This window comes from Syngnathus typhle, linkage group LG7 (genome assembly GCF_033458585.1).
Source record: "Syngnathus typhle isolate RoL2023-S1 ecotype Sweden linkage group LG7, RoL_Styp_1.0, whole genome shotgun sequence".
NCBI classification, from domain to species: domain Eukaryota; kingdom Metazoa; phylum Chordata; class Actinopteri; order Syngnathiformes; family Syngnathidae; genus Syngnathus; species Syngnathus typhle.
In genome coordinates, this window is record NC_083744.1 from 6,633,322 (window position 1) to 6,648,785 (window position 15,464).

The following is a 15,464-nucleotide window of genomic DNA, read 5'->3' on the forward strand; positions in this document are numbered from 1 at the left end:
TGTGGCGATGGAGGAGGGATGAATGAAAACTAGGTGGAGCTCTGCCACTGCTGTAGTTTGCCAGCCTTCACCTTGCATGTGAAGAGATGCTGAGTGGAGGAATGGACGCCAGGGAAGGAGGGGAGCAGCAACAGTTCAACCACATGGGCTTGAGGTGTTCACACCCCCACCCCCCAACCCTCCACCCACCCTTCCTTACCCGGTTGCACAAGCCAATATTTACACATACACATATATACACGCACACACACACTCGAGATCAATTGTATGCATTGGGAACACCAGTGCAATATGTCAGAAGGGGTTGCGTGTGTAAGGGTAGCATGCTCATAGAGGGGTTTGTGCGAACGGTCAAAGGGGAGGGAGGGGTGCAACACAACAACAGAAGCAGCGGCAGTAGTAGCAGCAGGATTGACCGAGTGTGTAAAGGAGTGGTGGAAAGAGAGGAGGAAGGGGGAGGAAGGACGGAAGGCGGAGGGGTTCCCGAAGAGAAAGGGAGCAGAACCCCCCCCCCCCACACACACACACACACCACCCGCCTCGACAGGAGGGATCCGTCGGTGTCGGGATCCGTAGTCACACCTGCCAGCGGAGAGACATGCTGGATACGCATCCTTCCTCTTCGCAGGGGGGTTCTGCCAAGTCGGGATGACTAAGAAGGAATTCCAATGGGATCTATCTGCCTGACACTCTTGCTTTTGCTTCGGATGTCACTGGATCCTCTCCCGTGGAACGGCTATCGTTTGAACGCAGACCTTTTATGAATCTCTCCCTGTCCTCCGCAAAGATCAGGGGCCGTCGCCCGCCGGCGGCCCCGCGGACCGTCATGTCCATGACCACGGGCTTCGGCTACCAGCTGCCGGGGATCACCACGGTAACCTATGTGTTTGTTTACAGCCCCGGCTCGGTGCAGCGAGACCCCAGCCCGCCTCATCACACACCGGCGGCGCTAATGAGTGCCCGCGGGCCCAAGCGGAAACTCTACAGCGCCGTCCCGGGTCGCACCTTCATCGTGGTCAAGCCTTACACGCCGCAAGGGGAGGGGGAGATACAACTCAATCGGGGAGAGAGGGTCAAAGGTAAGATTCCCTCAACTGCACTGTTTCTCGACCTTTGTTGACATAAGGAAAAATACTATGGCTGACCGACAAACAAAAATTGCAAGAACAAATTAATTACAATCTAGTAGCAGAGCATTTAATTATTCTGCCTGTCGTTATATGTCACTGACATGGATGGAGGAAAACATTTGAACTTTTTCTTCTACTTTTTTAGACCAGTAATATGCAATGTTTCTGTATGGGAAATTTATGTCTCAGACATTTGTATTTCTTTCTGTGTTTTATTTTTAAAATAAAGTCAAGCCAAATGAAAATAAGAACACTATTTATTGTACAATTTACAAATTGCGTAAAATTAGGCAATTTGTTGAGCCAAACCTGATCTCTCACTGTATCCTGTTTGGGAATTGCTGCTGTACGGTTTTCTGTGTGTGTGTTTGTGCGCGTGCGTGTGTGTGTGTGTGTGTGGGGGGGGGGCTGCGTGTGTGTTCCCATCACTACATCAGACTCAATTAAGTGCACAGCTAAAATTAACAAACACTATTAGAATGTCACTTAATAGAGTGAAGACCAAACTTGAGCTGTTCCTTAAAGAGATTTGTATGTTAGGATTCAACAGATTCAAGACAACAGAACTGTACCATTTACGCTCTGGGTCAGGATAGAAAGAAGTGTGAATAAGTTCCTCGAGCAACGTGGTTGTGTTTGGCCGTTTCTATCTTAGCATGCTGCTGCTGCAAGGTCATTGGATTGTAACATTTTTTATTCCGGGGGTGGGATTTAATCAGTCAAACAGCAGAAGCTCAAATTTTTTTCAAATGACAGTGTTAAATTGAACTAGTAAGGCTGAGCCATTTTTCATTCTCAAGTGGAATTAAATGTCCCGTTGTCAGTCAAACACTGAAAGGGAAAAATTAATACTTGAACAAAACTGCATACAAATTTGTGAAGATTTGTTTGTCCATTGTATTTGTACTGATCCGACTGATGTAAGACAACAGGACCAAGCGTACCATTTTTTTGTATACAAGCGGAAAGGAAATGTTTAAATCATGTCACATTTTTTATTAGCATGTTACCATGAATCAGTAGCAATGTTGTGTGCTAATCTTTCCACATTTGTTGGTGTGCAAAAGACATAACAGTAACGTTCATGCGAATGTGAAATACCACCTAACCCAGTGTCCAAATGGTACTGTCCTATTTGTCATTAAGAAATCATCAGTGCCACGACTGCACAATATAAAATGTGTTATTCTTCCCGTACAGCTATTTATCTTTCTGCCTCGTATTGCGCTCCACTCATGTCACAAATGTTGCATTTCTTTTTTTCTGCTTTGTACAGAGCTGCAATGGCTCAGCTTTTCATCTGTATGTATGTGTGTGCGTGTTTTTTGTCTCCATCCATGCCTCACTCAAGACTTTGACTGTAATGACGTAGAAGGTAAACGCCATTCTGTTCTTCTCCACGTTTTCCTCTGTGTCACTCCTCCTTGTGCACCGTGTAGTACACCCGTGTAACTGCCCTGTTTGAATCACCGCAAGTGGGTTTGCTGTCGGGATGGGCATGGCACTATAGCAAGCAAGCAAGAATAATCCGTTTTCTCTCCAAGCCAGGGGCTTCACGATTTGGCAGAAATCAAGAGTGTGTGAGAATAATTCTGACGCAACATTTTAGCTACCTGTAAGCAAGAATCAGCAACATACTGTACTTGTTTGATATGGTAGGATTGGGGCAGGAGATAATAGCAGCATTCTTATCTCTTTGTTTACTTGACTTTAGAGAGAATGATCATTCCTTAAACTGCAGTCCAAAAATTCATTTTGGAATTTTCTTGTCTGAGGAGAGTGCATGCAAATTCAAACAGATCTTGTCAAATTCCTCTTGTCCGGTAGTGCTCTCCCACTTGAGCATGCAACCTTTTTCTTCCCCATCCCATCACCTTTACATGGGCATACCCCAGCTCCACTCTAGAGCCCCCACACCCCCACTTTGCATCCATCATGGTGGTTCATACCCACATTAGCTTAATGAAAACACTTCAGAGAGTGAGTAGTCCCTGCACTCTGGTTGCGATCACTCACACTTTCTTTACATATGCCAGGAAGCTTAGAATGAAAGTATTTGGTCTCATATATGATCCTATAAAGATGCCATACAATTACAAAGGTATCCTTTCTGGCTTGATATCCTTCTGCACACCTTAGCCAGTGGATATTCTTCCATATGCTCTCACATGTTCCTAATGGAATATTTTGTCTACTTTATGGTAACAATGTCATTTGCATTCTTATTACTGATACAAATGGCAAACAAGCCAGACCTGTTACGCATAACGAAACCCAATTATAGAACATAAGCGTAAAACCATGACAAATACAAATGATGTGTCAGGTCGTTTTGAAGGCAGATGAGGATTCAAGGGCAGCCTCGTGGATAGCGGTTAGCCCATCAGAGTTAGAGTCAAAAGGTGCTAAGTTTGAATCTCAGCTCTGAGCATACTGTATGCTGTTTTTGGAGTGAAACTTTATCTTCTTGAGAGACCCACCAAATAAATGGTAAGGTCTCTCCTCCATTCCTCTTTGATAATTAATGTTTGCATCGACTCGTTTTGGCGTGCATACGTTGGCCTCCAGGAAGCTTTATAAAGCAATTAGGATATGTTCTATTTATGTTGCTTTGTGTCCTGTGTTAGTATAAGCTAGCAGAAGCCAGACTTGTGTGGCTGCTCCAAATAAACAACTTTTGATTTTCAGAAAATTCCGCTAGAAAATTGAGGAAAGTCATATTATGAATATATGTTTTGTCTGTATGTGATCGGTCCGGGGTGTACTCCGTGTCTCGCCCAAAGTCATTTGGGATAAGATTCGGCTCACCCGAAACCTGAGTGGACGATCAGTAAAGAAAATAGATGGATCAGCCGTCCAGTTACTTTTCTTGTCAGCGCAGACCAACCCTTCATCCCTAATCCACTAATGGAAAAAATTGTTCTCCTGTGTTGTTCTATGCAAGGAATGGATTCACAAATGCTTCCATGGGCACGTGGCTGCCAGGATCTTGGTGGGCCATCGCGGCTAAACCATCTGGTTCTGTTATGCAAGACTGGCTGTCACATTGCGTGCCTTTTGCCTGCGCCTATGTTATCTTGGGGACGTAAACATTTGAATGGTTGTTGGAGTTAAAGTTAAACTAGCAGTACCTAATAATTTGGTTTTCGAAACAACAGCTGGCTGTTTTATGATAGGGTGGAATATTGTTTGTTTCATTGTGATGCCAAATTAAGCACGTAACGCTGATGGTTAATTGACTTTTTTATTGTTTGTGTACAGATGGTTGGTTTTTCTAGAGAATTGCTGAAATTAAACATCCAAGTTTATCTTTTTCGAGCTGTCGCCCTTCTGACTTTTGCCGGATTGTGATATAATAGTCCAGCTAATTTACGTAGTACAGCCGCCACACTGAAATTCTCATATAGGAACGCCTCATGACAACGGCAAAAGATAAGCAGAGCTGTAGTGTTGGATGCGCAGCTTAAGGTCGCTGGTATTATTCTCATGTGCAGCACATATTCAGTTGTTCACCAAAATCGATGATGTTTGTGTTTTGTGTGTCACCACATGCATGGAATCGCTCCACTAATTGAAAAGTCTAATCTGGTGGCAAGGTAACAAAGTGCCTCCTCTTCGAGTGAAAATGCACTTCATGCTCTGACTGTCTTAATGGTAGATCTTTTTTTTTTTTTCCATACCTCGGGCGAGTTGACGCTCGCCTTGTCGCACTCCATAGCTCTCCCTGTCATCATGGTAATGGAAGCCGTATTCGGTACTGGTCCCCAGTTGAGGGGGGGGGCGGGTTAGCAGTGGCTCATTTGCACTAAAAAAAGTATTAGGGGAAGCTTGTGCTATAATTGTTGATCCTCGAGGTGTTTTGTTTTTTGTTTGTCACAGAAATGTTATTACGTCACGTGGAATTGCAAAAAAGAAACATATTGCCATTAATATTCGAGAGCCACCATCGACAAAGTTGGGAAAAAAATGTTCCCTTGTAGCTTTTTTTTTTTGCATCCAATGAGTTTTAAGCAGAGAATGACCAGTCCCCTTGAGGCATCAGAGAAGCTATTTTAAAGACGTACGACCCTGTCTTTACTACATAATTCATTTCATCACATCTGTATTCATAAATGGATGGACTCGTTAATAGTAATAGTGCTAATTTGCGATAGAGGGCGAAAAGAAGTCAAGCTGACTTAAAAGCGAAGAAAGAAGACAGCATCCTGTTACATGGGACATCATAAGTGAGCCTGATTAAAGCCAGAATTTCTGATACTGCTCTTGTATTGGGCCTCATTGGAGCGTACAGATGTACCTAATGAAATGTCCGGCGGGTGTGTATAGAATATCGACACAATGGACTGTTTGTACCTTGAAGCTAACTGTCATATTACTTTGCATTACAAACGTGACAGTGATTCATTGAAGTGTAATTAGTGTGTTAACAACTTCCCAGGCCACCACACACACACACACACCCTCATCTGTGTGTTCTCATTAACATCTTTGTTAATCACTAGCTTTGCCAGAGGAGCATCCTTATGATGAGATCACAATAGGTAAATCTAATTAGAATGGTGTAGTATGTTGGATGTGCATGTAGACCTTTTGCTCCCAATCATAGAGTCTTGGAGACATAGTGGTGGTGGTGGTAGTAGTGTCGATTGAACTAAATTTACGGAATTTTGTTTTGAGCTCCGTGGACAAATTCCACTCATCTATGGTTTTGTTTGTTTTTGTACACTTTTATAGTGAAGGACGACGGTTCGGATTTAGGCGGTAAACATATCAGTAATAGAGTAGATCCCAACATAACTGTATGTGTTGTAGAAAGTTTAGTCAATGTCGCTGTCAAACAAAAGGCAGATGTGTCAGTTTTCTTAAAGCATCTGCAGAAAATTTACAGAAAACTGCGTTTTATTTGACAATGACGGTAGTTTGAATGTTGCACAAAGTAATCATTCTTTTCTTCTTATATTCCAAAGATGACCATCTGGACTCGGATGGTAACTAACACATTTCTTTCTCGTCATCACTGTGTCTTAGCAAAATATTACAGTATGTTATTTAAATACCTGAAGAATCCTGCAATTGTGAAGTTTTCAGTGAACAGCATCTGCATTTCCCCAAAAAATTAACATGGTTAAGTAAGTTATTGATTAACGGCATTTGGGAGTTCATTTCAAAATTGATTATCTGCATATACTCTATCTACGTTTCACTTTTTGAACTGATGCCTTTTTCTTGCTAGTCTAATTTATTGAGCTGCACCTGTACTAAAATTGTACATTTGTTGTATTCACTCATGCCCTAAAGCTGACACTGTGTTTAATGAGGAGGACGAGCATCCCATTTTCATCGATGACGGTGAAGGTAAACGTGCATTGTTGAATTGAACTGAGGATGACAAAGTGCTCTAGAAGAAGTCAATTGTGCTGCCCCTGTTAATGATGTGTGTGCCTTAGGCTACAGTATGTTGTTAATAGCTCTGGATGGTGAATAAATAAATAAAAAGCTCATTCGAGCTGAAAAAATGAAGGTAATTCCATATCTTTCCCCATCCCTTCTGTTAATGGATGATTCACATCCAACACATTCAGCCAGAGTAGTCTCCTTTAAGTGTTCATAGTTTGTACATAGTTTTCCTATATTCTTAAAGCTTCTCTCCTCCATCAAGATGAGTGACTCACTTGGAAAAGCTCCTCCAGTGATTGATGGCTGAGTTTCAGATGAGTGTGTGTAGTTACTCTTTGTCCACAAAGACACACACGCAACGTGCCCGCCTTCCGCCGTTTAGCAGGGTCGTTCGCATCCAGCTCTTTTAAGCGTACAGTCTCCGGGTAATGAGCTTGGCTCGCTTTTTTGCATTCATTGACCATCGCTGGAGCACACGCGAGCATGTACTACGACACATGTGTGTATGTGTGTGTTCGCGCACCTTCTATTTATGTGTGCACAAATGCATCCCCCTTTTGCACATCCTCACAATAACCTCGTTCTCCGATTCTCTCTCTTTATTGATCTAATCCAGGCATGTCAAACATACGGCCCGCGGGCCGGACCCGGCCCGTTGGATGATTTGATCCGGCCCGTCATAAATTTCTGAGTATGTCAAAAAAAGAAGCGAGTCACTAGCTCATTTCTATCAAAAGTTATGATTCTTTAAAATAAATACAACTCAAATGCTCCCTCCGGCCGCTAGAGGGCAGTAAATGGGTAAAAGAGCTCACGTCCACCATGCGGCACTGACACGAGTTAGTACCAGGAAATAAACATTCGCTGGTTAAGCAGAGGTGTAGTACTCAAGCGCTTCTTTGAGCTACGAGGCAAAATTGTGGGAGACGCAGCTATCCAGCGGTGGCACCACGCACTTCTCATGTCTCACAGCTGTGCGTCCGAAGGCACCGGATCGTCCCGATTTGGATAAATATAAAGACAACATAACAGATTTGCTGCGAGAGTTTGAGCGGAGGTTTCAGGTTTTCAGTGAACTTGAGAACAAGTTCGGCTTTTTTCGCTCGCCATTTACAGTGAAGCCTTCTGGTGTGCCAGCTGACATTCAGCTCGAGCTTATTGACTTGCAGTGCGATTCCGCTATGAAGGATACATTTGGGTCCGTGGGATTGGATACGTTTTATCAGTATCTTGTGCCAGGTTACCCCAAATTAACAGCCATGGCTGCAAAGGTTCTCTCCATGTTTGAGACTACTTATCTTTGTGAACAGGTGTTCTCCGTGATGAACAATAATAAAACAAAGCAGCGCTCAAAGTTAACAAATGAACACTTGAATGACATTGTTAAATGTGCTGCTACTCAGGATTTGACACCTGATATCGACGCACTTGTAAAAGCAAAAAATGCCAAGTTTCAGGAGCCAGCAGCAGCAAGTAGACTGCAGGAGTGCAGTGAGAGAGAAAAAAGTGTGATGACACGACATTTGTTTGCACTCATGAATAGAAATCATTAAAAATAAGATTAATCTGGTTTCATATTAAAGACAATTAATATTGTGCAGTATATTCTCAGCTTCAGTAGGCCCAGCCTAGTAGTTTGAGCTGATGTAGTCTAATCTTATTGCCCATGCACTGCTAAAACCTTTATTTTGTAATTTTATTTATTATTATTTCAAAGCAGTATGACAATTAAGGCAAAACATTTTTTTTTTTATAGCTCCCACTTGAGTTTGTTTAGTGTGGTGAGTTGGTTCAGGTGTAAAACTGCATTCACTCAACTGTTAAAATAAACCAGTTGTTAACACATTCAATGCCAAACATGAAAATCATTTTTTTTCTCCATTGTTTGTGAATAAATGTGTTATGCTTAGAAAAGATCCCTTGTCATCCGTGATTATAATATGTAGGGTAGGCTACAAATGTAGGCTGAATGATAAAGCATAGTACTGAAAAACAAAGCTAAATAGTTGGAGTTGACATTCTTTTACTGATCCGGCCCACCTGAGAAAATAAACTCTGGATCCGGCCCCAGAGCCAAACTAAGTTTGACATGCCTGATCTAATCTCATGGTCTAAATGACCATCTCTTCTAAAAGGCACTCACTGTCGCCAGGGTAACCGCAGTAATCACCACAAACTGGCTAACCTGGTTTTGCAGTCAATGTTTTTTTTTGTATGCAGTGGTCTGTGATGTTAGTGGAAGAGCTCAGGAAACCTCTTTTGTGCTGTGTTCGTATTAGCATTGCTAACATCACAGTTCTGGCTTGTACATACTCTATCACATATGCAATGAAAGGTAAACGTAGAGTGAATGTCGGCTTATTTGGGAATCACCATTTGCAAACTCAACCACTCATTTTGTTCTATTTGATTTGATTTTATTTAACAGCAAATGTTTGTGACTTGAGGCAAACTTCTTAAGAGGGTAGAAAAAAGTACAGAGTGGTAGACTTTTAACCCACAACAGCTAAGAGATAAAGACATCCGACAATCGATTTCGCTAATTTAGATCTGAGGGTGCAGGTTGTTCCACCATTCTAATTCTACACTGCTTAAAGATTTCTGATTGGAAATATTGAACCTGTTTGAACAATTTATGATTGCAGGACCAAAAGTTACCACCCATTTTATTTCCTGAAGTCAACATGGTAATCACACACAGAGTTCTTTCTTTTCCTCGGCAAAGTGTCACATACCTTCATCATCTTGTGAGCCTTCTCTCTCTCTCTCTCTCTCTCTCTCTCTCTCTCTCTCTCTCTCTCTCTCTCTCTCTCTCTCTCTCTCTCTCTCTCTCTCTCTCTCTCTCTCTCTCTCTCTCTCTCTCTCTCTCTCTCTCTCTCTCTCTCTCTCTCTCTCTCTCTCTCTCTCTCTCTCTCTCTCTCTCTCTCTCTCACTCGCTTTCGCACACATGCACACACACACACACACATCACATGCAGCTCTCCACCCAACGCCATTATAAATCTTGCAGACAGCCGTGAAAACGAAAAACAGCGCAAGCAACGTTGCGATTAGACATTCACAAACATGATTAATGGGCTTGTTTTGGGCTCCCACTATGTGCGGAATATTAACGTCGTCTTGGTTTCCGCTACGACCAGCAACACAGATTTTTGATTCTACTTGCTCGCTCGTTTTACCGCCTCTTGGATGGCTGAGAATAAACATAGCATCTGTAGCCACTGGTTAATGTTGCAATACAGGCAGGGAAAGGCTAAAAGCTATTTTTGTTGTTGTTGTTGTGGCTGTCATCACATATGATTGCACATACTGTACAATTTGCACTGTAGAGTGCTTTCCTGCTTTCTGGCCCATGTTAAAAGCCAGTGGACTATGGAAATGAATTATACATGATGTTATTTGGAGCATGCAAGTTGTTTAGACACCAATGCATGTATGGCGTTATCAAGCAACGGGCACAAAGGTGCTCATTGCAGACAAATCCATTGATTTTCTCTTTTGCCATGGTTGTATGATACTTTGGGAGGTGGCTCGATTTTTTGCTGTTTAGTGTCAGCTGGCAAACTAGCTTGTAAGATAGCCTGGGTGCTAATCGTGGCATTAGATAGCAGAGGTCCTCGCTTTGTCTTCCTATGGTGGGGACATAACTCGGAACAATCTGACATCACATAATTGCTCATTTATTTGCTAATTTTGTTATGCAATGTATGTGTGTGTGATCAATATGCAAAGCATGCAAATACCCTGTATGAGCAGTTCCTCTACAATTTTTAAATTGCAGCAAAACGTCTAAGAGTGATTTTTTTTTAAAAATCATAGCTTCTGTTAATCAAAAGTCAATTTAATTCTATGACTTCCAAAGCATATTTCTTCGTACAAGGAAAAAAGGAACAAATGGTTGATGCTCAGAACCATCTGGTCAGTGCGGCGGCCCTGTCGTGCTCTCAACGGAGCATCCTTGGCTCCATCTGTATTAGCTCATGGTTATGCATGACGCTCTCCCTCTTCATGTTTATTACCTCTGCATTTGCTATTTTGGCTGTTAAGTTAAGACGCTTGTAGGCTTGGCGGGGTGGCCGCTGCATATTTGACAAAAAAAAAAGTGTGTGATGGAAGCTGGGGTTTTAATTTCTGTCACAGTTAAGTGCCAGTCTAAAAAAAAGAAAGACAAGGCAAAGTGAGCGCGAGGGCAGAATAGAAAGACAGGTGGTGCAATCTGCAGGGAGCACCAAAGTGTGTGGGAGGAACTTTGCTCCCTGCGGACACTCTGATTGGACAGCAAGATGGTCAACTGCGACTTCTGTGACCTTGCCTGAAGGGTTTCGAGTGTCTCTACATTTATGCCAAATATAATGGAAAAAAATACTACAGTTATGTGGCTGTCGATATACTGGAAGACAATCATCTTGGAGACATTGCAATGTCTGTGAAACTGAAAAAGTATGTAAGAGCTCTTTAGACACAAATCTGTTAATATCCTTAACTTTTTAAATATGACACAGTAAAACTAGTTAAAATTGATTGCATGATGTTATATTGACTTATTTTCATGCACTTTAGAACCTAATGTTCATTATCTTTCCACTACTTGTTTTTTGGTGAGGTTGAAACGACGACTTTGTAAAAACACCATGGTAGGAACTGGGAATGGTTTGCAATGATCTATTTTAGCATCCCTATAGTTGTGTTACATTAAATTCTGCTCTTTTGCTCGCTTAGCTTGTACTAGCTTCCGGCAATAACAGAAGCGCAAATACTGTCGTCACAGACATTATCAATCAGCATACTCCTCCCACGACTGTGATGGGAGAAGGCCTCGACAGCTTTGCTCTTATTTGCTTCTAAAGCAAGGAGCGATGTTATAAAAGTAAGCCAGTCGCCTGTGAGGGAGGAGGAGACAAGCAGAGGAATCCCTCTGAGTCATTCTTTGAGTTTTCCTCCGTGTGTAACACTCACACCCTCCTGTGCTTTTCCTCTTTCTTTCTTTTTTGCTTGCTCTGACTTGGATCGTCACTCACCAAAAGCTTTTTGTCGCCGCCATCGCCTGCTTTTGATTTATTTACCTGTCTGCTCCTCATCCTCCTCTCTGCAGAGCTCGGATGAGGCTGCTCCACCTTCTTCATTCTCTCCTAGTGGTGGGAACCAACAGAATGCAAATGTCTCATTAATGGATTTCTGTTCTTTTTTTACTCATGCTCATTTATTATTTCCTACTGCTCTGTGTCTATAAAATGTTCCAAAAAAAAACCCCACCTAAGCTTAGTTGAGATCAAGTCTTAGTTTCACCCAAGTATCTGTACTTCTACTTTTGTCATCTATGTTCTCACCAGCAGCATGGAGGCCTCTCAGTAGGACATTAAAATGTATTCACTCATTTATAACTAATTACTGATTGACGTTCTGTCACTCTTCATATGTCTGGTTCTGTCCCGTTAATACGTGACTCTGCTCTGCTCTGTATGTGTGCGTTTAATAAAGAGAGCAGGCAGGCAAATCAAATAACAACCCTATTCTGCTTATTGGATTTCGCTCTCCTCTCTCAAGGCTCTCGCACACTTTGTTTCACACGCGCATGAGGCGACATAAGATCAGCCATGTACAGCTAATTGAGAGCAGCCTGACTCAACAACTCCTGTTCCCACACAGCGGTGAATGACGCAGGTGGTATCCACTGGCGGAGTTACAAGGGGGGCTTTGGGGGCACCACCCTATGAAATATGCTTGGAAACCCCATTTGCCAGGTCAGCTCATTGACGTTTTTTCCACATTCCCCCAATGCCCTGTGGGGAACATAAGAGTAAATATTTATCAGCTTCTTATATAAAGAATTTTTGGGGTTTGTAAAAAAAAAAGTTTGTTTTGTTTTGCGGACCCCTGAGATACCCAAACGTGTTTTTCAAAGGGCCGGAAATGGGACAGTTGCATTGTGGACTGCGATGATCACGCATTTGCACGCCTTTGTACTGTGTGACAGGCGCAAATGGTAAGGGTTTGACTCTTGCTTATTGTACTGTTGGAAAAAGAACTAATTCATGCGAGGCAATTACTCTGGCATTGTGTGAGTGTGTGTCAAAGTCAAAGTCAGCTTTATTGTGTGTACAAGTAGATGTGTATTTACAGGAACAAAGATGCTGATCCTGCTGGGAATAAATGAGTGATTCAACCTGATGCGATAGGCAAAATTGAAATGAGCTCCGCCAGTTTAAAACGAAATAAAATCACACTCGCTCACTCACTCACACATGCAGACACGCAACACACACACACACTGGGGATGCATCAAAGTTTGCAGCAAGATAGGGCGTGTGATTTATAAATAGCTGCACAACCTCACACAAGTGCTATTTCTGAACCTGCAGAGTCGTGACTGACTTAAGCAAGGGCAAAACTCAAAGTAACAACTTGGCACACACAGAGGAAAACCTCCAAACATTTCATCACACCCGACGAAGATGCACATATTTTTTCTTTCCCTTTTTTTCAGCTTGTGTCTATCTTAATCGCATATGACATCTCCCTTTGTCACGGCGCGATTGAAGCTTCAGTCACATTTCAAATCCTTTGTTTCATTCTCGGGGGGGGGGGGGGGGGGGGGATTTTCTCTTTTTAGCCATCGCTGCTATTTCTATTCACGCTTCCTTATTGCCATTAACTGTACTGTGAGACGCCTCACACTTTGTCAGTCCATAAAGCCTTGAAAATACACATTCCGAGTATACGTGTCCATGTCAGTAGAAGTCGTGACACTGCATAGACTCAGTGACTCAGTTTATATGTTGACGTATTTGTGATTATGTAGCTCCGTGTGTGTGTGTGTGTGTGTGTGTGTGTGTGTGTGTGTGTGTGTGTGTGTGTGCTCGGTTACGCTGGCCCAGTTCACCTGTGGTGGTGATTAAGAGTCAGAAAGGCAGACCATGATGCGCTTGACCTCTCCATGCAGACCTCCGAGCAAGCCTAGTGTCTCCTGAGATGTTGATTGGCTTCCATGGCAAGCTGTTGTTGTTTACACAGTACAGCGCTGGGAGGTCATAACCAGGAAAGCCATCTATGCGTGAACACAAGGCAACATTTTGGGGGAAATAACATTTTGCACATGTCCCCACTAGCCTGTACATGCTAGTCTTATTCATATTGTGTTGGTGCAATAAATATTTAGCAGATGGGTTCAACTTTTCATCAACCTTTGGACACTGTACCACTCTTGAGTGGAATTGACCACAATTCAATTCAAACTGACATCGCAGTGTCCTCAGACTCGCATTGTGACGATCATGTGACCAAAGCCAGAAAATGATTGATCAAAAGGGGTGGAATAATCTGCTTCATTTTTAGTCCACAAACACGTGGAGGGGCATTTACAACATATTATTGCAAAAAATGCCTTTTAAAAAATACTCAAACAAGAGTACAAAGTATATTGGATCAGACCTGAGAAGCACAATTCAGCCAAAACGTGATGTCATTAAATACAATAAGGCAAATCTCTGCTTTGGACCCAAAATGGCCCCTGTGTTGTACTTTGGACATCCCTGTTCCAAAGCCTGCCAGGATGCATTTGTGAGGTTACAAATCTGCGTTTATACGAAAAAGTCTGCCTTGCAATGTTACAACATTGGTAGCCCACACCAGGAATCGATTGAGGGCAGGCCCATAGAGGGACTAAAGGGTCGTTGGTGAGGATCAACTGGAGGTTTCACCTTCGCTGTCACTGCTGTCAACGAGAAGTGGCGAGAACATTCAAGAGCCGTCTCTGAACATTTACTCGCCTGATCGTTGACAATTGTCCAGAAGTAACACAAGTGTGTACTAGCGAGAGATTCAAGCTTTTAAAAAGGAGGGAGAAAGGGGTTTTCCCGGGAGACTGCCACGGTAAACTTGTGCTAAGCTGAGATCACAGAGGGCGGATGAGCCGGTGCTGACTGGCGTCTCTTTTATATTTTTTCACTTGGTGGTCGATACGCAACATGCTGTGCTTCCCGACGGTTCTCCATTGATAGAATTGAGGATAGCCACACTGTGCTCTCCAGGCACAACATTTCAAATAATCACTCTTTAAGTGGTAAAAATGTTTTCATTTTACGCATTAAGCATTCTAACCTCTAAGCGTGATGGTAGATTTTGTCATTTAAAACTCCAGACACATCTTACGACGTCACTAATTGAGTGCTTTGTGTGACTGTCTCGGGTTGCGTCACCACGCCGGAGGAAATATACTGCATCATTTAACAAACTGTCTAGCGGCCGGTTGCAACATCATACTGCCGTATCCTAGCAACCGGCTGGAAGGAGCACACACTCAGTAAAAAGCTTCACTTCCAGCTGGTGTGTGTGCGTGCGTGTGTGCGTGTGTGTGTGTGTGTGTGTGTATTAGCTCGACGGTATAATGGATGAATGTAGAAACGAGCGAGCCGGCTGAGTCCTGCGGGAACGATCAATATCTGCTCTACGTTTATCTCTAATCACCGCAGCGCAAGTTCTCTCTTTCTCCTTTTGACTTTCTTAACTCTGCCCATTTCTGTTTTTTTGACATTGTTTTTTCCCCCTTCTCCTTGCACATCATACACTTCAGCGCTGATAGTTCCATTAGTTGCAGAGCCTTCCTGCACCTTGGAGTGCTGTGTTTAATCATTAGGAGCGGGTCAGCAAACTCCCTGGAAAAATTCACTTGCAATTCGGAGCAAGATTTGTCGCTGTGCTGTCTTGCCTCATTCCACCAGTGCACACAGGATGAATCTTTACATACACTTGCACAATCTAGTGAGTTGCCATGCAAGAATATTAGGGTCACAATGAAATGATTAAAAAACGATCCGTAAATAAAGTCAGGATATAGTTATCTCCCCTTGATCTAAATCACCCCCACAGTATAACTGAAATACCCTCAAGGCATATTTTCAAAACATTTAATGCCTAAACTTTATTAATGCCTTTAAACAC

At 42.7% G+C, this 15,464-nt stretch overlaps 1 protein-coding gene across 2 annotated transcripts in view; it reads left to right on the top strand.

Annotated features, from left to right (window-relative positions):
- shank3a (SH3 and multiple ankyrin repeat domains 3a) overlaps positions 1-15,464 on the top strand; it is a 124,479-nt gene that overhangs the window by 78,247 nt on the left and 30,768 nt on the right. For both annotated transcript variants that reach the window (XR_009714870.1, XM_061282180.1), the window contains one exon: positions 898-1,079. Coding sequence is in view for 1 of the 2 variants with exons in the window: in XM_061282180.1 (XP_061138164.1) it covers positions 898-1,079 (182 nt within the window). In the remaining variant the exon portion in view is untranslated. The remainder of the gene's footprint in view (positions 1-897; positions 1,080-15,464) is intronic.